The sequence below is a fragment of the Leguminivora glycinivorella genome, chromosome 5 (assembly GCF_023078275.1).
Source record: "Leguminivora glycinivorella isolate SPB_JAAS2020 chromosome 5, LegGlyc_1.1, whole genome shotgun sequence".
Taxonomy (NCBI): domain Eukaryota; kingdom Metazoa; phylum Arthropoda; class Insecta; order Lepidoptera; family Tortricidae; genus Leguminivora; species Leguminivora glycinivorella.
This window is the reverse complement of record NC_062975.1, coordinates 23,240,471-23,257,391: the sequence shown is the minus strand read 5'-3', so window position 1 is coordinate 23,257,391 and position 16,921 is coordinate 23,240,471. Positions and strand designations below refer to the sequence as shown.

Here is a 16,921-nt window from a genome sequence, read left to right as displayed (position 1 = left end):
GCGTAGTTACTGTGGGGGTTGTAGGGAAGTTGGAGCTTAAACACGACCCAATAGTAAAAGTGTCTTGAGAAGCTCACGACGGGCCTACGGCCTGCGGCCTCCGGCCCGTCGTTTCGCTTCTCTAAGACACTTTTACTATTGGGTCGTGTTTAAGCTCCAACTTCCCGGTCCGCCGGCAAGCCGATCAGGGACGCTCCGGGCCTTCGGCCCTACGCGGAGCTCGGCCTTCGGCCTTCGCCTGGTTTCGAAGCTCCGCGTCGGGCCTTCGGCCCGCCGCTTCGCTTATTAAGATGCTTTTTGTTATTTTTTTGCTTGGGAGCACAGTCTGTACGCAGCTCGGCCTGCGGCCTTCGCGTGCTTGGGAGCACTCGGCCCGCAGCTCGGCCTTCGGCCTTCGCCTGCTTGGGAGCCTCTCAGACACGCTCCGGGCCTTCGGCCCTCCGCGTAGTTACTGTGGGGGTTGTAGGAAAGTTGGAGCTTAAACACGACCCAATAGTAAAAGTGTCTTGAGAAGCTCACGACGGGCCTACGGCCTGCGGCCTCCGGCCCGTCGTTTCGCTTCTCTAAGACACTTTTACTATTGGGTCGTGTTTAAGCTCCAACTTCCCGGACCGCCGGCGAGCCGATCAGGGACGCTCCGGGCCTTCGGCCCTACGCGGAGCTCGGCCTTCGGCCTTCGCTTGGTTTCGAAGCTCCGCGTCGGGCCTTCGGCCCGCCGCTACGCTTATTAAGACACTTGGGTGAGCAGTTTGACCGCGTGGGTTCGCCCCGCGGGCCTTGCGGCCCGCAGGGCTCACGTGCCGGCTCCTCTCAGGGACGCTCCGGGCCTTCGGCCCTACGCGGAGCTCGGCCTTCGGCCTTCGCCGGGTTTCGAAGCTCCGCGTCGGGCCTTCGGACCGCCGCGTCGCTTATTTAGGACACTTTTTATTATTGTTCTGCTTGGGAGCACTGTCTGTACGCAGCTCGGCCTTCGGCCTTCGCGTGCTTGGGAGCCTCTCAGACACGCTCCGGGCCTTCGGCCCTCCGCGTAGTTACTGTGGGGGTTGTAGGGAAGTTGGAGGTTACACACGACCCAATAGTAAAAGTGTCTTGAGAAGCTCACGACGGGCCTGCGGCCTGCGGCCTCCGGCCCGTCGTTTCGCTTCTCTAAGACACTTTTATTATTGGGTCGTGTGTAACCTCCAACTTCCCGGACCGCCGGCGAGCCGATCAGGAACGCTCCGGGCCTTCGGCCCTACGCGGAGCTCGGCCTTCGGCCTTCGCTGGGTTTCGAAGCTCCGCGTCGGGACTTTGGCCCGCCGCTTCGCTTATTTAGATACTTTTTGTTATTGTTTTCTTGGGAGCACAGTCTGCACGCAGCTCGGCCTGCGGCCTTCGCGTGCTTGGGAGCACTCTGCCCGCAGCTCGGCCTGCGGCCTTCGCGTACTTGGGAGCCTGTCAGACACGCTCCGGGCCTTCGGCCCTCCGCGTAGTTACTGTGGGGATTGTAGGATTTGTAGGGAAGTTGGACCTCCGTCCTGCGGCCTCCGGCCCGCCGCGTCGCTTTTTTTAGACACTTTTACTTATATTTTCTTGCTTGGGAGCACTGTCTGTACGCAGCTCGGAACTTGGACCGGAGCAATGACCGTCGGGCTGTAGAACGCTCCCTCAGGCTGGTAGGGAAATTTGACTTTGTCCCCTCTCGCCGCCGTTTTTGACTTTTCCAAAAATTTTTTTTTCTCATTTCTATTTTTGGCCCCCGCTCTTACCACGTGCCAAATTTGAACGCGCTCGGACCGAAAATAAAAAAAAAAAAATTTCAAAGTCGGCCATTTTGAAATTTTGTAAATGCCATTCAATGGATCTCAGATAACTGTACAACATTAGTTTAAGCACTATTAACCTTTTTCCTACCGTTACGGAGCTATGGGGATTTAAAAAAAAAACCTCCATACAAACTGGTAGGGAAATTTGACTTTGTCCCCTCTCGCCACCGTTTTTGACTTTTGCAAATTTTTTTTTCTCATTTCTATTTTTGGCCCCCGTTCTTACCACGTGCCAAATTTGAACGCGCCCGGACCGAAAATAAAAAAAAAATTTCAAAGTCGGCCATTTTGAAATTTGGTAAATGCCATTCGATGGACCTCAGATAACTGTACAACATTAGTTCAAGCACTATTAACCTTTTCCCTACCGTTACGGAGCTATGGGGATTTAAAAAAGGACCTCCATACAAATTTCAATTGGCCTTCAAAGGGCGCCATTTTGAATTTTTCAAAATTTTCTTTTTGTATACTAATCTTGGGGTGGCTGTCTATCCGTGTGCAAAATTTCAGCGCGCTCGGACCATTTTGAAATTTTTCAAAAAAAAAGTCGGCCATTTTGATTTTTTTTTAATGCCATTCGATGGACCTCGGGTGACTGTATAACATTTGTTTGAGCACTTTTCACTTCTTTGTACCGTTACGGAGCTATGGTAATTAAAAGAAAAACCTCCATTCAAATTTCAATTGGCCCTCAAAGGCCGCCATTTTGAATTTTTCAAAATTTTCTTTTTGAATACAAATCTTGGGGCGACCTTCCACCCATGTGCCAAATTTCAGCGCGCTAAGACCATTTTGAAATTTTTCAAAAAAAAAAGTCGGCCATTTTGAATTTTTTTTAATGCAACTTTTTTCTACTCCGAGACCTGTATGACATTTGGTCGAGCACCCCCCGGCTATCTCTTACGGTTTAAAAGTTGCCATACAAAATAAAAGTGGCCAGTTTTCCCACATTTGTAGCATTTTTCAAATTTTTTTTATTTCATTCGAATCAAGGCCGCTTGGAGATTCTACGACCAAAATTTGAGCACTCCACGATAAATTTGAAAAATTGTCAAAAAAAAAAGTCGGCCATTTTGAAAAAAAAATGGCGGCGTCAAAAACTGCCCAGGGTCCTCTATGACATTTGGTCGAACACTCCCCGGCTAACTCCAGCCGTTTGGCCAGGCCGTCCGACATTTTTTTACCCGGAACCGGTAGACCGACGGTCTGATCTATCCGGGGTCGCAGGACCAAACTCTATACGACCACACCAAACACTGCCACCTGCAAAAACTCTTTCTGCCCATTTTTTGAAAAATGTCAGTCGGGTTGTAGCTTTATATTATATAGATATCGCGGCAGCCGAATCATTACGCTGTAAAATTAATACGCTATTCGAGGTATTTTCCTCAGGCATTCAGGGTTTGAAAATTGAGTTATTATAAATCTCTGTTGCGCTAAAAAAATAGTTAGCTAAGTATTTTTCAGCATACCAACCGGCAAACGCTCTTTTGATAAAGCCTGGCCAGAAATATATTCTGATGTGTGGGGTAACAGTTCAGTTTAGTATGAGGAAAATAGTTCTGGGTCAATCCACGGCAAGAGTAACGGCAGTCACGATTTTATGGCATATTCCGTTTATTCACTACGTAAGTTCAAGTGATAATCTATCCCTATACATGCATAGATAATAAAATAAATAATTTGCAACTGTAGTTCAAATAAACACGCGATGAAGTCGTGACTCACGTTACGTTTACGCGGATTTACCCTTCTAATGAAATTCCGAAACATGGTGTGTAGTCAATATTCTGGTCAGGATTTACTTAAAGACCGAATGACCAAGTTGCATGTTATCTACAAGAGAGCTAAGAAATTTCATGCAAATTTTAACATGACTTTTAGCTCTGTTAGAATTGACGTTTACACGGTGATTTTAAATCACAAATGTTTTATATGTCGGAGAATGACTAAAATGTGGTTTAAGATACGTTTTATGACGCTATATTTGACAAATAGAGCAAACAAGGGTTTTACAGCTTTGTACAACCTGGCTGGTATTCGACTGAGTTCTGCCAAAACGCCATCAGAGAGGACGCTATTGTCTAAAAGAACAGAATCGAAAAACAGATGATTGACAGATGATTGGAGGCTGCTAATAGAGCTGCAGGGAAAATGGTTGAGGAGTGCTGGCGTTGTTGGAGATTCTTCGGTCTAATCCGGCAGTTTGCTCGAAATAATAGGCGGGATGTAACCTATAACGTAATTTAATGTGTAATTGATTTTGTGAAGTAAATTCTGTGAAATGGACATGGTATTTCATTGAAAAGCTCTCATAAACAACTACAACGGGTCCTGACAACGGTTCTGGTATGATACGCCCACGATCCAACATATAAATAAATAAATATTACAGGGCGATCTTACACAGATTGACTGAGTCTCACGATAAGCTCAAGAAGGCTTGTGTTGTGGTTACTCAGACAACGATATATATAATATACAAATACAGGATATACAAAGAAAACATCCATGACTCAGGAACAAATATCTGTGCTCATTCGAACCCGGGACCGCAATTTTGACGAATTGATGTGTTTGATTTAGCTTCATGTTTTAAAGTGAATATTTGTGAAGTGAAAAAAAATGTGTGTTTCACTCGGTGGCAAAGTTGTCTAACCTTCGTGCCTTGAAATTCTACATACACAATATTCTACATTTCGAAACTCGCTACGCTCGCGGTTCAATGTTGGAATCTTTCGCTTGCTCGGGTATCAATCAATGTACAGTGAGCTGCAAAATTGCATGGAGAAATTGTGAACGAATTCATAGATAATTCGCCATGCACTTTTGCAGCTAATAGTACATGCGGTTAAACAAGAACTTTGCACTCATGTAAAATGAATAACTATTTTTTCCCCTCACTAGCTCGGAAACTCGTGTTTTGTCCTTTAAATACCAGCGGGTAAAAACGCATTTTATCCACTAGTGGATAAAGTAATTTGACCTTGAATATAGTCATTTTTTCTGCTTTAAAACTGATAAAAGTGAAGTGAATCTAGTGATGACGATGATTTACCACCTGTGGAACTACTGGAAGCAGTGATAAACTGCTTCCAGTAGTTCCACAGGCACTGATAAGCTTTTTGCGTTGTACTTTCCTCGCTATAGTGAGGGGAAAAGTTTTGTGTTACACTCGGGTGCAAATGTATTTTACTTCTCGTGTGTTAAAAAACTCGCAAGTTCAGGATTCTATTCTCGAACCACTCGCTTCGCTCGTGGTTCAACTATAGAATCCTTTCACTTGCTCGTTTTTCAATTCCACACTCGGCGTTAAAATACAACTTTGCACCCTTGTATAACAAATAACTATTATTTGTGTCTGACATTCAAAATAACATGTTTGTCTGTCATTTAAAAATAAACCCCTTTATTAGTCCCTTAAATCTAATTTTAATCCTCCATTTTCGTTCCTTTGTCCTATTAATAAAACCTTAGCACTGTTTGCAATCATTTCCCAGTAGCTTCCAAAAACTCTTATTTACAAAATCTCTTTAAATAAACATCTACTTTAGTTCTTAAAGCATAAGGTTGTATATTACAATGTATACGAGGTTTATACAGTCGCAAGCAAAAACATCGGAGCGGGCGAAGTACTCAAAAACATCGAAACTCGCCTTTATTACCAAAGCGTTAAAGTGCGTGTAGCTATATTTGTGCGCACTTTGGCTGCTCAGATATATTATGATGGCGACTGTAATATTTATTTGAATTAGGAAAATAAACCCGTTGGATTGTGCGCTCGGTGGAATGGTGCAATAATTTCACTTATTTAATTCAAATTGCGCCATATTTCTATTATTTTAATAAAGTGCTCTTTAATTGGACGTAGTTACGCAATAACGTTCCAATCCACATGAAATTGTCATTAAGTTTTAGACCTTGCATCTGCTTGCACAGATATTGAAAATTATATTTAGAATAAGTCGCATTTCTAATCAGCTTATAAGAGGAATTATGATAACACTAGCTTTTGCCCGCGGCTTCGCTCGCGTTATATTCGAAAATTGCTGAATACTCCATACAAATTTCCACCCCCCATTTTAAGGAAGGGGTAGGTTAAAGAGACAAATAGTAACTCTACATTCATTTAACTATATTCACGTAAAAATCTCGTCAATTCGTCGCTCGGTTTTGCCGTCAAAAACGGAGAAACAAACAGAGACATACACTTTCCCATTTATAATATATGTATGTAATAAGTATGGACTTTTAGAGAATTTATTGAAATAAAATAATAATGTACTAATACTATATCTATTTACTTAATGTTATATAATGAAAAGCAATATAATAAAGCTTATTCGAAGTCAGGCCCCGTAGCCGAATGGCATTTCTGCGACGCGAAACGCCACCGAAACACCGCAAAAAGGTAGTCTGGCTCTGTCGCGCCAATACGCAAGAGCGATAGAGATAGAAAGCTACAAAAGAGATAATATTGTGAGCGTTTCGTGAGCGTTTGTGCATTCGGCTACGCACACGGCTTGATTTTCATGAAAGAGCTTTTCTTTAAGTGCATTTTATTCGTTACTAATGTAACTTAAACGAGTTCCGTTCACACAGTATGTTCTTGCCGTGTGACATTTTATTTAATTAGCTCATTCATTATGTAGTCACCACAGCAAGTATTCAAGTAATATACATATCGTCACTACTTTTAAAAAACTTGTATCTTCGTCTGTCAATGAAAAGAAAATTGTAGTAAGTATGTATGGAATGCATATAGACTTACTGCGTTTTAACTTTGAGGAACAGCGTGAGATACGAGATTTTTTAAAAGTAGTGACGATATTAATTAATGTAAATAATACTATTTTTCTTCTTCATTTTACGTAGTAACTTATTAGTTAAATAAAGCGTAGGTATTTGTCGGTTTGCAGGCAAGTGAAGAATCTGTTACGTTAGTAAATTTATTAATAATCTGCGGTTTTACTTTCGAATTTTTACTGTCGTATTTTTACAGTAGCAATTCTCTGTTATTCTTCTACTATTCTTTATTGTATCGTGTTTATATTTAGTATTTTTCACGCACTAGATCGCAAAGTATGTAGTACATAAATTTCTTATCAGGTCGAAACTTCATTAGGTCATTTAGTTAGATACTAAATAACGCCGTAAGATACACGTGCGAAGAGGGATCGTGTTTTCATTTATCGTCACTCATTTTGAATGCCCTATTTTCCGCACTTGTACCATAATGCACTAATCGGTATTCTTTGAACATGAAAATCGCTTAAGTTTATAAATTAGTACCTACCTAACAAATAGCACCACATGTGTGGATAATTTTAACAGTCGGTTGTTTTAATGGTCGTCCCTGAGGAGAACCTTGTGTTTACATGCTTTTATTCATATATACGCATATGCGTTTCATTTTATGTCTTCTTGACGCTTTTCTAACAAAAAACACGAAAAAGTAGATTTATCCAAATAAATAAATGAAAAGTATCGGTCATGAAAATTAAATATAATAATCACCTCACTAGCTCGGAAACACGTATTATGTCCTTTAATACCAGCGGGTAAAAACGCATTTTATCCACTAGTGGGTAAAGTAATTTGACCTTGAATAAAGTCAAATTAACTGCTTTAAAATTGATAAAAGTAGGTGAATCTAGTAATAAAGATGATTTACCACCTGTGGAACTACTGGAAGCAGTGATAAACGCATTTTTTGCGTTGTAGTTTCCTCGCTATAGTGAGGGGAAAAGTTTTGTGTTACACTCGGGTGCAAATGTATTTTACTCGGCGTTAAAATACAACTTTGCCCCCTTGTATAACAAATAACTATTGATTTATTTGGAAAGGTAATAAGGCTTTAAACTTTTCAACCTCAGTTTTGACAATTTGGTCCATATTTACATATACTTGTTATGTTTTAAAACTGTAAATATGTGCGCCATCTAGTTGAGAGTCAACCAAATGTGTACATCTAGGCTATCGTACATTTCTCTTGATGATTCTGAGGTACTTTTTTTCTTAGACTATATTTATCTATACGAAGTTATATACGTCTTTGGTTATAAGCAGAATAAAGCAGATACCAAATAATTAAGAAGTCCAATAAAGCATCCACCAGGAACTGTCCCCAATTCTGAATATATAAAAGTGCTTTTAAATTGGCTATAATCTTAGTCGTAAATCCTTCCCCGTCATTAAACTTGGAAACTAAAAGTAGGGGTTTTTGCTCGTTAAATGGCGATGAATTCTGCAATAAATATTTTAATATCATAACCGTTTGATATATCACGAGACAAAAGACAAGACAGCTTCCTCGTTCGACGAATAAGCATTGATATTCAGCGAGGAAATGCTGCCAGAATGGAAGGCACTATGCCTGAAATGGGTTTTAGTTTTTAATTAGTTACTGTAGGTATTGTATTCAATTTCATATGAGTTAGTATTATTTGATACTTAAATACATAATTAGTATAACCAAGGATTATATAGGATTTACATAAGTACTTCATACTAAGAATCGTACCTCGATTTTTTAGCGCCACCTATTAAATACCATCAAAACTACACTGATGCCTACAAATTTATTTTTTTCATAATGTGTGTTGACGTGATATCATGATTTTAAAATAAAGAATTATGTCATTTGTTTTTATAAAAAATAAAAACATGCAAAATTTTTTTTTTAATATGATTTGCCTAAAAGGCCCATACATTTCAGGGGTACGCTTTTTTGTATGGGCTTTGTCGGGTCCATATTGGCTCATATAAAATTATTTGTTATAAAATTATTGTTTATACCGATTTGTGCTCCGAATGATCATTTCTCATAATTTTACTTAGCATAATTTTGTTTCATTATTATCAATAGTACAACTATCACTGTTCATAATAATAATTTGGCCGAAAAATATTTTAATCATAACTTCTATACAAATATTTAATAACATTCATAATTTTGTGTTTAAGAAAATCATTCATCATAAAGTTATTAAAAAAGTTTTGGGGAAGTTCTATGAAAAACTTGTGCCATTTATAGAAGCGCGCTTGGAGCTTTTACAGTGACATATACAATTTACATAAAAAGTCATTCACGGTCAACCTAACACGCTCTTCCTCGCTACGCTCGTCGTCGCACCTAACTAGACTCTGTCACATGTGATTTCTGTCCTTTTAACAATAATATAACGATAAATTATATTACCTAACAATAATATAACGATAAATTATATTACTCGCAATCGTCATGATCAATAAGTATATAAACATTAACATGAGTATAAAATGTATTTATGATGAATGACATGTCATTCGAAGTTACGATAGTTATTAACATAACATTGTTATAAATAATGAGCATTATAATGTAAAATTTGTATGAGAAACATTTTCGGACTACCAATAATCTATGTACCAATTTTATATGAACTTTGGCGCACCCGGCTTTGTCAGTCCAGTATTAAATCGTTCTTGGTATAACCAATAATATGTCTCTTACTTTGCTGAAAATTATTAGTCTTGACTTCCAATACAAGAGCACGCCACTTTACGCGGTCCAGAGCGAAATCACGAATAACTGATTCCAATCTATCCGCCCAGACAACTTTAGGATGGCCAGCAGGACGGCGTCCAGTTGGACGACCCAAATAGGCCCTTTTGACTGCCCGATCCTCACACATCCTTATAATATGCATCTACTTACCTACACTAAAAGTATAACCTACTTATTTGAGATATTGTTGGTGAAAGTGGCCCTTAGTCTTATTACTTATATCATTGACACCGACGCTCCTTCTTATATCTCAAGACCCGTATCTTCCATCCTTAAATCAGCCGAAGATGAAAAACATAGAAAATATAATAATGCCTGTGAATTACGACATGCAACTTTCACCACTCGTAACATCGGTCGACGGTGTCTTTGCTCCGCAAATGTCTTCCTTCATTAAACATATGGCAGAAACCATATCTGAACGCTGGAATCGCTCCTTGAGTACCATCCTAGGCTGGCTTCGAGCGAGAATTAATGTCGCAGTAATACGCGCTACAAGTATGTGCATTCGAGGCACTCGCCACCGCTTCAAGCCCGCTGCCAGATGGCTTGGTTTCGACGATGGTGCTGCCCTCCCCCACGTTGGCTAACACTTTCTCCGGAACTTTTTTCTAATTTCAAATTATTTAATGTATCGTAATGTACTATTGTATATTTCAGCATTGGTCCCATAATAAATGTGTTAATTGTCACCTTATATCAAAGAGGATCGAGTATTATATACAGATACTGTCAAAGTAAAATGTGTAATCACAGTGCGTACAGACTGCCGTCTCTCGACACAGGCTTAAAACTTTTGAACCTCAGTTTTGACAATTTGGCCCATATTCTTAGCTTGATATGTGTTCAATGTCAAATATTAATATATTAGCGCCATCTAGCCAAGCGTCCCCCAAAGGTGTATCGCCATCTAGGTCACCGTACCTTTTTCTGTATGGTTTTGAGGTACGTTTTTATCTTAGACTTTACCTGTCTATACGGAGTTATATATGTCTTTGCTTATATCTATGCGCTTACTATACCAGAAAACGCTTTACGCCAATTAAAAAAAAGTCAAGTACGGCGTTGAATGATCAAAAGATTTCCTGTGGATTTCATCTTTGTATTCCCAAAACGTGTTTAAGTGGAGCCAGCCAGATTTTTGATGTAAATTTGAGAGAATTCCCAAAGACTGCCAAAGGAAATTTCTTTTGCTTTGACGTAGTGGCAACGAGCGTAAAGGAGTGGCGATGGTAATCCCCAACAAATGTCTAACAGCATCATGTCTATAAATGTTAATAGCAGTGTCTAATAGATTGCTTTAAGCCATAGTTACATAATAATGTATTTTAGTTAAGTTAAATATTAGTTATATTGCAGTGCCCTAATAACATACAATCACGGCTATATCCCACAAAGGGCTAGGCAGAGCACATGAAACCATTCAACTTTCAGTCAACATCTTATCAGGCATCTAAGATGTCTTTGAATATTTTTTGTCCAGAAGTAGTTACATAATTTTCGGTAAACACAAAACGCGAGGCACGTTTACACTACTGACCCAAAGACCTCGCTTATCTCCGCAAGGACACCCTATTTAATGGACAATAAGTCTACATTAGTCTAATGGTGCTTGGGGGTCGGTTATGCCTCGTTGGTTGGGACGCATTCGGAGTTTACTAATGTGATACTCGTACTAACATGGCTAGCCGAAGACACCGAAAAGACTCAATGGGCAGGTTGACTAAGGACAATCATATGCAGGTCTAATTACGACCGGTCTGGCCTAGCGCGTAGTGACCCTGCTTGCTACGCCGCGGTCCCGGGTTCGAATCCCGGTAAGGGCATTTATTTGTGTGATGAGCACAGATGAGAACAAATGTTCCTGAGTCATGGATGTTTTCTATGTATATAAGTATTTGTATATTATATATATCGTTGTCTGAGTACCTGCAACACAAGCCTTCTTGAGCTTACCGTGGGGCTAAGTCAATCTGTGTAAAAATGTCCTATAATATAAAAAAAAAAACTTAACTAAGTACCAAAGCCGTAGTCGCGTAACCATCATATTGTGCACTTATGTTGTGCGAGGAAGTCATCACATTCCAGCCGAACCACTTTTTACGAAAAACTTGTGCGTGTCGACCACATAGACCATGGACTAGAGTTTCAACGCCAAAATGTTTATATGTATAGGAGTAATGTTTATATTTAAGGCAATTTCGACGTGCAGAAGAATTCTAGTTCACGTCAAGTTGGTATAAATATTGATGATTTCTGAATCTGCTCCCTCTATTTAATCCTCTGGTTCCCAATTTTCATTAATTTATGATATAAAATTTATGAAGCATGAAAATCGAACCCCGGAACTAACAGTTGACTTAGAAAAGGGTAATTTTTGGGAATCGCCACTTATAACACTTTAAGTTCTCGCGCTTTGTAACACACAAATTAACAGTTTTTACCTTTTTTCCCAACGTTTCGGCCAGGTTGCTTGGTCGCGGAAGACCACGACCACGACACGGCCAACCAGTTTTGTTGGGAAAAAAGGTAAAAATCGCGCGTTCGACTTTAAATAATCGCCACTTAGCTAAAATTGTTTAAGACGATACAGGAGGGGTCAATTCTCCATACAAACGCTCTCGACTATTTCCTCCGTTTTAGAAGATAGAGCAATGATTTTTTCAACTCAGATTATTATTATTTTATCTGTGTCGGACCGTTTTGATTTTTTTGATATTCTTACTTTTAAAGGTAAATACTTACTTTTAAAGGCTTTAGCTTTTAAAATTTTCCCAAAACGGCCTTATTGATTATGGCGCAAAAAAAGGTGTGGTATTCAAAATTGGTAACAAATAGCCAAAAAAACTAAACGGTCCGAGACAGATTATTCTTAGTCTATGATCATTACAGTGAGTTGTGTTATTCTTTGCTCGGAATAGAATACACCTATTAAAGTACATTTCGCTTTAGTTTTTTGTTAAAACTTAAACTATTTGGTAGAAAAACATTGTTTTATTGTAGTGAATGCAAAAACTATGCGTTTAACAGTGCAACATAAGTGAAAACAGTGACAAAATATAATTTAAATGCACGGTAATCAAACGGGTTTAACTTTAACTGCGCGGAAGCTGCAAGCGAAACTCGCGGTTAAGTGAAGTAGATAACCGTGACAGTCGTGTGCGCGGAGGCGCGCGCGCGTCATCGGTCGTCTTATCGCTGTCCCGTGCGGTGATTAGTTAAATAGAGACTGGTCAATTAGGTACAATCCTCTGTGCGGCATAACTCGGTGTGAGATTGAAAATATGAGGTGCCACGGGTGTCTACAAGTGACAGATCGTAATGACTTTTTGAACTGTAATATGTGCAAGGCAATATATTGCCTTCAATGTTTGGGTGTAAATTTAAACGATTTATCTAAAATTAGTCAGAAAGACCTAGCCTCCATTGGTTGCCCCTCCTGCACCAATATCACCCAGCGCAGGAAAAACACTGATGAGACACCGACTCGCCGCGGACCGTCATTCGTCCTTCGTGATGAATTACAAAGTGCGAATACATCTGGACCTGCTTCTCCTGTCAACGTAAATTTATCATCGCAGCCACTGACTATCGAGACAATCAGTGCTCTACTCGATCAAAAATTGTCACCTTCTTCTGCCTACATGACGAACCTGAGGAGAGTACTAAAAGAAGATATTAAACAGATGGTAGCTGCTGAGGTAAAAGATGTTACCCAAACATTAAGAGATGAATTTACAGCTACAACTGATTTTCTTGGTGCTGAACAACATGACTTAAAAGCGAGCATTGCCGAGCAAGACAAAAAGATTAAGCAACTTGAGAGTGAGAAAGTTAACCTGGTATCGCAGGTAACCGTCCTTAGTAGCCGTCTTGCATCTGTTGAGAACATTTCACGCAGTCGCAACCTCGAAATTCAGGCTGTTCCTGAGAGCAGAAGTGAAAATGTCCTGTTGCTACTAAAGTCTCTGTGTCAGGTCATCAATAGCCCTATTTTGGAATCAGACATCCATGCGTGTCGCAGAGTTGCGAAATTCAACACATCGTCGGAGCGGCCTCGTAATATCCTGGTGACTCTCTCCTCGCCGCGTTTACGCGACAACCTGATCTCCGCCGTGCACCGCTACAATAAATCACACCCGAACGACCTGCTGAACTCGAACCACCTGGGCTTGACGGGTGAGACGCGCAGGATATTCGTGTCGGAGCACCTTTCCCCTGAAGTCAAGCAACTGCACGCAGCCGCGAGGAAGCGGGCGACGGAGTTGGGTTTTAAATACGTATGGGTACGATACAATCGAGTTTACATGAGGAAAGACGACGGTTCCAGTGCGCTACACGTCAAAAACATGGACACGCTTGCAAAATTAAGCTGATTAACAGAATATTATATTTTTGGTCTTAACTCAGTCTCTATATCCGGTTATTTCACATTTACCTAGTTATGGTTGTGGTCTATTATCAGAATGTTAATAGGTTTCGCACAAAACTAAATGAATTTAGCCTGAACGTTCTGAAGTTCGAGTATGATATTATATGTTTAACTGAAACTAATTTAAATAACAGTGTGTTCGATAGTGAGATATTTGATCTACGGTACAATGTGTTTCGTAGAGATAGATGCCTTTTGTCCTCTCATAAAAAGGATGGCGGCGGGGTGCTGATTGCCGTAAAAAAGCATTTTAATGTTATTCGTCAGTACTCATGGGATAGTCGATCGGAGGATATTTGGATTAGTGTTAAATCGATTAATCATAATGATCCTATACTTAACTTATGTGTCTGTTATCTACCACCCGATTTGCCACTTTCTGAACTTGAATCTTTTTATTTAAATTGCCAGAAAATTATTTTAAATCAAAGAGGGAATAACGAATTTATCATTGTAGGCGATTTTAACACCCCTAATATAACATGGACCCTGTCTTCCAATTCCACTATACCTGTACCCAATTATCCACAAGATCGTAAATCTGATCTGTTATTAGAAACATTATCATTATGCAATTTAAATCAATTTAATTATTTACCTAATCAAAATAACAGATGTCTAGACCTTGTTTTGTGTACCTTGTCTTCGGTAAAAGTAAGCGGTGTACAGCCTCTTAGCAAAATTGACGCTCATCATCCCCCAATTTCCATCGATATAAAAACTAGTTTTACTACTAAGTCTTTGAAAAATAATGATCTTAAAAAGCTCAATTTCAGTAAGTGTAACATGGATAAAATTCGATCTGAATTACTAGATATTGATTGGGAACTTGTTCTCTCATCAACTGATGTTAACGAATGTGTTGAGAAATTTTATGATATTTTGAATGGCATCGTGGATAAATATACACCTAAGACTAGCAAAAAATCCGAGAAGTATCCTTACTGGTTCAATAATGCTCTTAAAAAATGTTTGAAGGAAAAAAATAAATACCATAAGCTATATAAAATGTACGGTAACCCCAGAGATTATGATGTTTTTTCACATTTGCGCTCTAGAAGTAAGATACTTATCGACGAATGCTACACTAGAATGTTAAAGTCTACAGAAGATTCTTTGCTAGTAAATGTTAAAGCATTTTGGCGATTTGTTGGTTCTAAAAAGGGTCACGCAAGCATTCCTGAGACAATGACATACAATGGGAAAAAAAGTTCGGACGGTACTGAAATATGTGAACTTTTTTCAGAATATTTTGGATCAGTATTTGAGAACAATTCGCCTGTAAGTAGCAATTATAATTGTACTATGTCTCCTCGGGATTCTACTCTGTGCTCTGTGAGGCTTGTTGAAAAAGATGTAGCTAATACGATCAAACAATTGGATGGTTCAAAGGGTGCTGGTGCTGATGGTTTTCCCGCTTCATTTATTAAAGCCTGTTGGAGGGAACTCTGTGGTCCCCTTTGTATTATTTATAACAAATCATTGACTAGTGGTGTATTCCCTTTGACATGGAAAACAGCACATGTTGTACCTATATTTAAGTCTGGCGATAAATCTCGATGTGAAAATTATAGGCCAATTAGTATCCTTCCTTGTTTTGCAAAAGTGTTTGAATCATTGGTGTATGATTACTTGTATAACCATGTCAAGCCAGTTATATCAGAAAACCAACATGGATTTGTCAGGAATAGATCTGTCATAAGTAATCTGCTTACATATAAAAATTATCTGTGCAACGCTTTCGCTATTAGAGGCCAAGTTGACGCCATTTACACTGATTTTTCCAAAGCTTTCGACAAAGTTGATCATTCGCTGTTATGTCATAAAATCTCTCTTTATGGGATACATGGGTCATTGTTTCGCTGGGTTTGCTCTTATCTGTATAATCGTAGCCAACTTATTACTCTCAAAGGTTTTAAGTCATCCCTTCAGAAAATTACATCTGGCGTACCACAGGGATCTCATTTGGGGCCGTTATTTTTCATAATGTTTATAAACGACCTTGTGAGTCATCTGTCTTGTCCTAGCTTGCTATATGCTGATGATTTGAAAGTATATTCAACTGTTGAAAATATTCAAGATTGTATTAAATTGCAAAACGATATAGATGTGATTCATGAGTGGTGTCTTAAAAACCGAATGTCCCTTAATTCTGCTAAATGTTTTGTAATATCGTTTACTCGTAAATGTAACCCTTTAAAATATTCTTATAAATTATCGTCCCATGTATTGGAAAGGAAGTCTGTAGCTAAAGATTTGGGCGTTCTTTTTGATAATAAGCTATCCTTTCATGAGCATTATGAGTACATAATTAATAAAAGTAACCGTCTTCTGGGATTTATTATAGGTACGTATCACTAAAAACTTCAGAAACCCTCAAAGTATGCTGCTATTGTATAATAGTTTGGTACGCAGTGTTTTAGAATATGGGTCTGTTATATGGTCACCTTTCTATGCTGTACACTCTAATAAAATCGAAGCCGTACAAAGGAAGTTTCTTAGAACCTTGTGTTTTCGATGCCATTATGGGCGGTCTGTCTCGGGATATAATCAACGTATGGCAAAGTTTCATGTCACATCACTTCAAGTAAGACGTAAGCAATCGGACCTTCTACATTTGTACAAAATTGTCCATTCTCATATTGATTCTCCATATCTATTGTCGCTGCTGAATATCAACACAGCTTACAGATTTCGATCTCCGAATACGTTTGCTTTGGCTGTATATAAAAATAATACCTCATACTATAATCCAATAGTTCGCATGTGTCGGGAGTTTAACGATATGGTTCGAGTCTGTAAGGATTTTGATATTTATGTTTCCAAGATATCTCAATTTAAAAAGTCTGTTTATTTGGTCACAAAAAATATTTGATTAAAGTTTGTATAGTTAAGCGCGTTTGTAATTACCTTCTGTCTTCTTTTAATTTAAATTAATTTCAAAATTTTGGTATCTTGTTCTTCTTTAAATTTCTTTATTATTGTCATATAAAAATTGTATTAACATGCTATAAATTATAATAAGTATAACTCATAGTCATGTTGTGTACATATAATTTTGGACTGTAATCTAGTTCTTAAGCTTTTCTAACCTGTATCTCTTATGTTATTTCGATTACTGTCTGTTTTATGTAC

At 38.9% G+C, this 16,921-nt stretch overlaps 1 protein-coding gene across 1 annotated transcript; it reads left to right on the top strand.

The window, feature by feature from the left end:
* Positions 1-12,998: 12,998 nt before the first annotated feature.
* LOC125225975 lies at positions 12,999-13,730 on the top strand. The gene has a single exon (XM_048129790.1). It carries the CDS (start codon positions 12,999-13,001, stop codon positions 13,728-13,730), a length of 732 nt encoding a protein of 243 aa, XP_047985747.1.
* Positions 13,731-16,921: the final 3,191 nt, after the last annotated feature.

Bases quoted from the DNA above. Each gene is read 5' to 3' on its own strand.
- LOC125225975 (XM_048129790.1), top strand. From the start codon at position 12,999: ATGACGAACCTGAGGAGAGTACTAAAAGAAGATATTAAACAGATGGTA.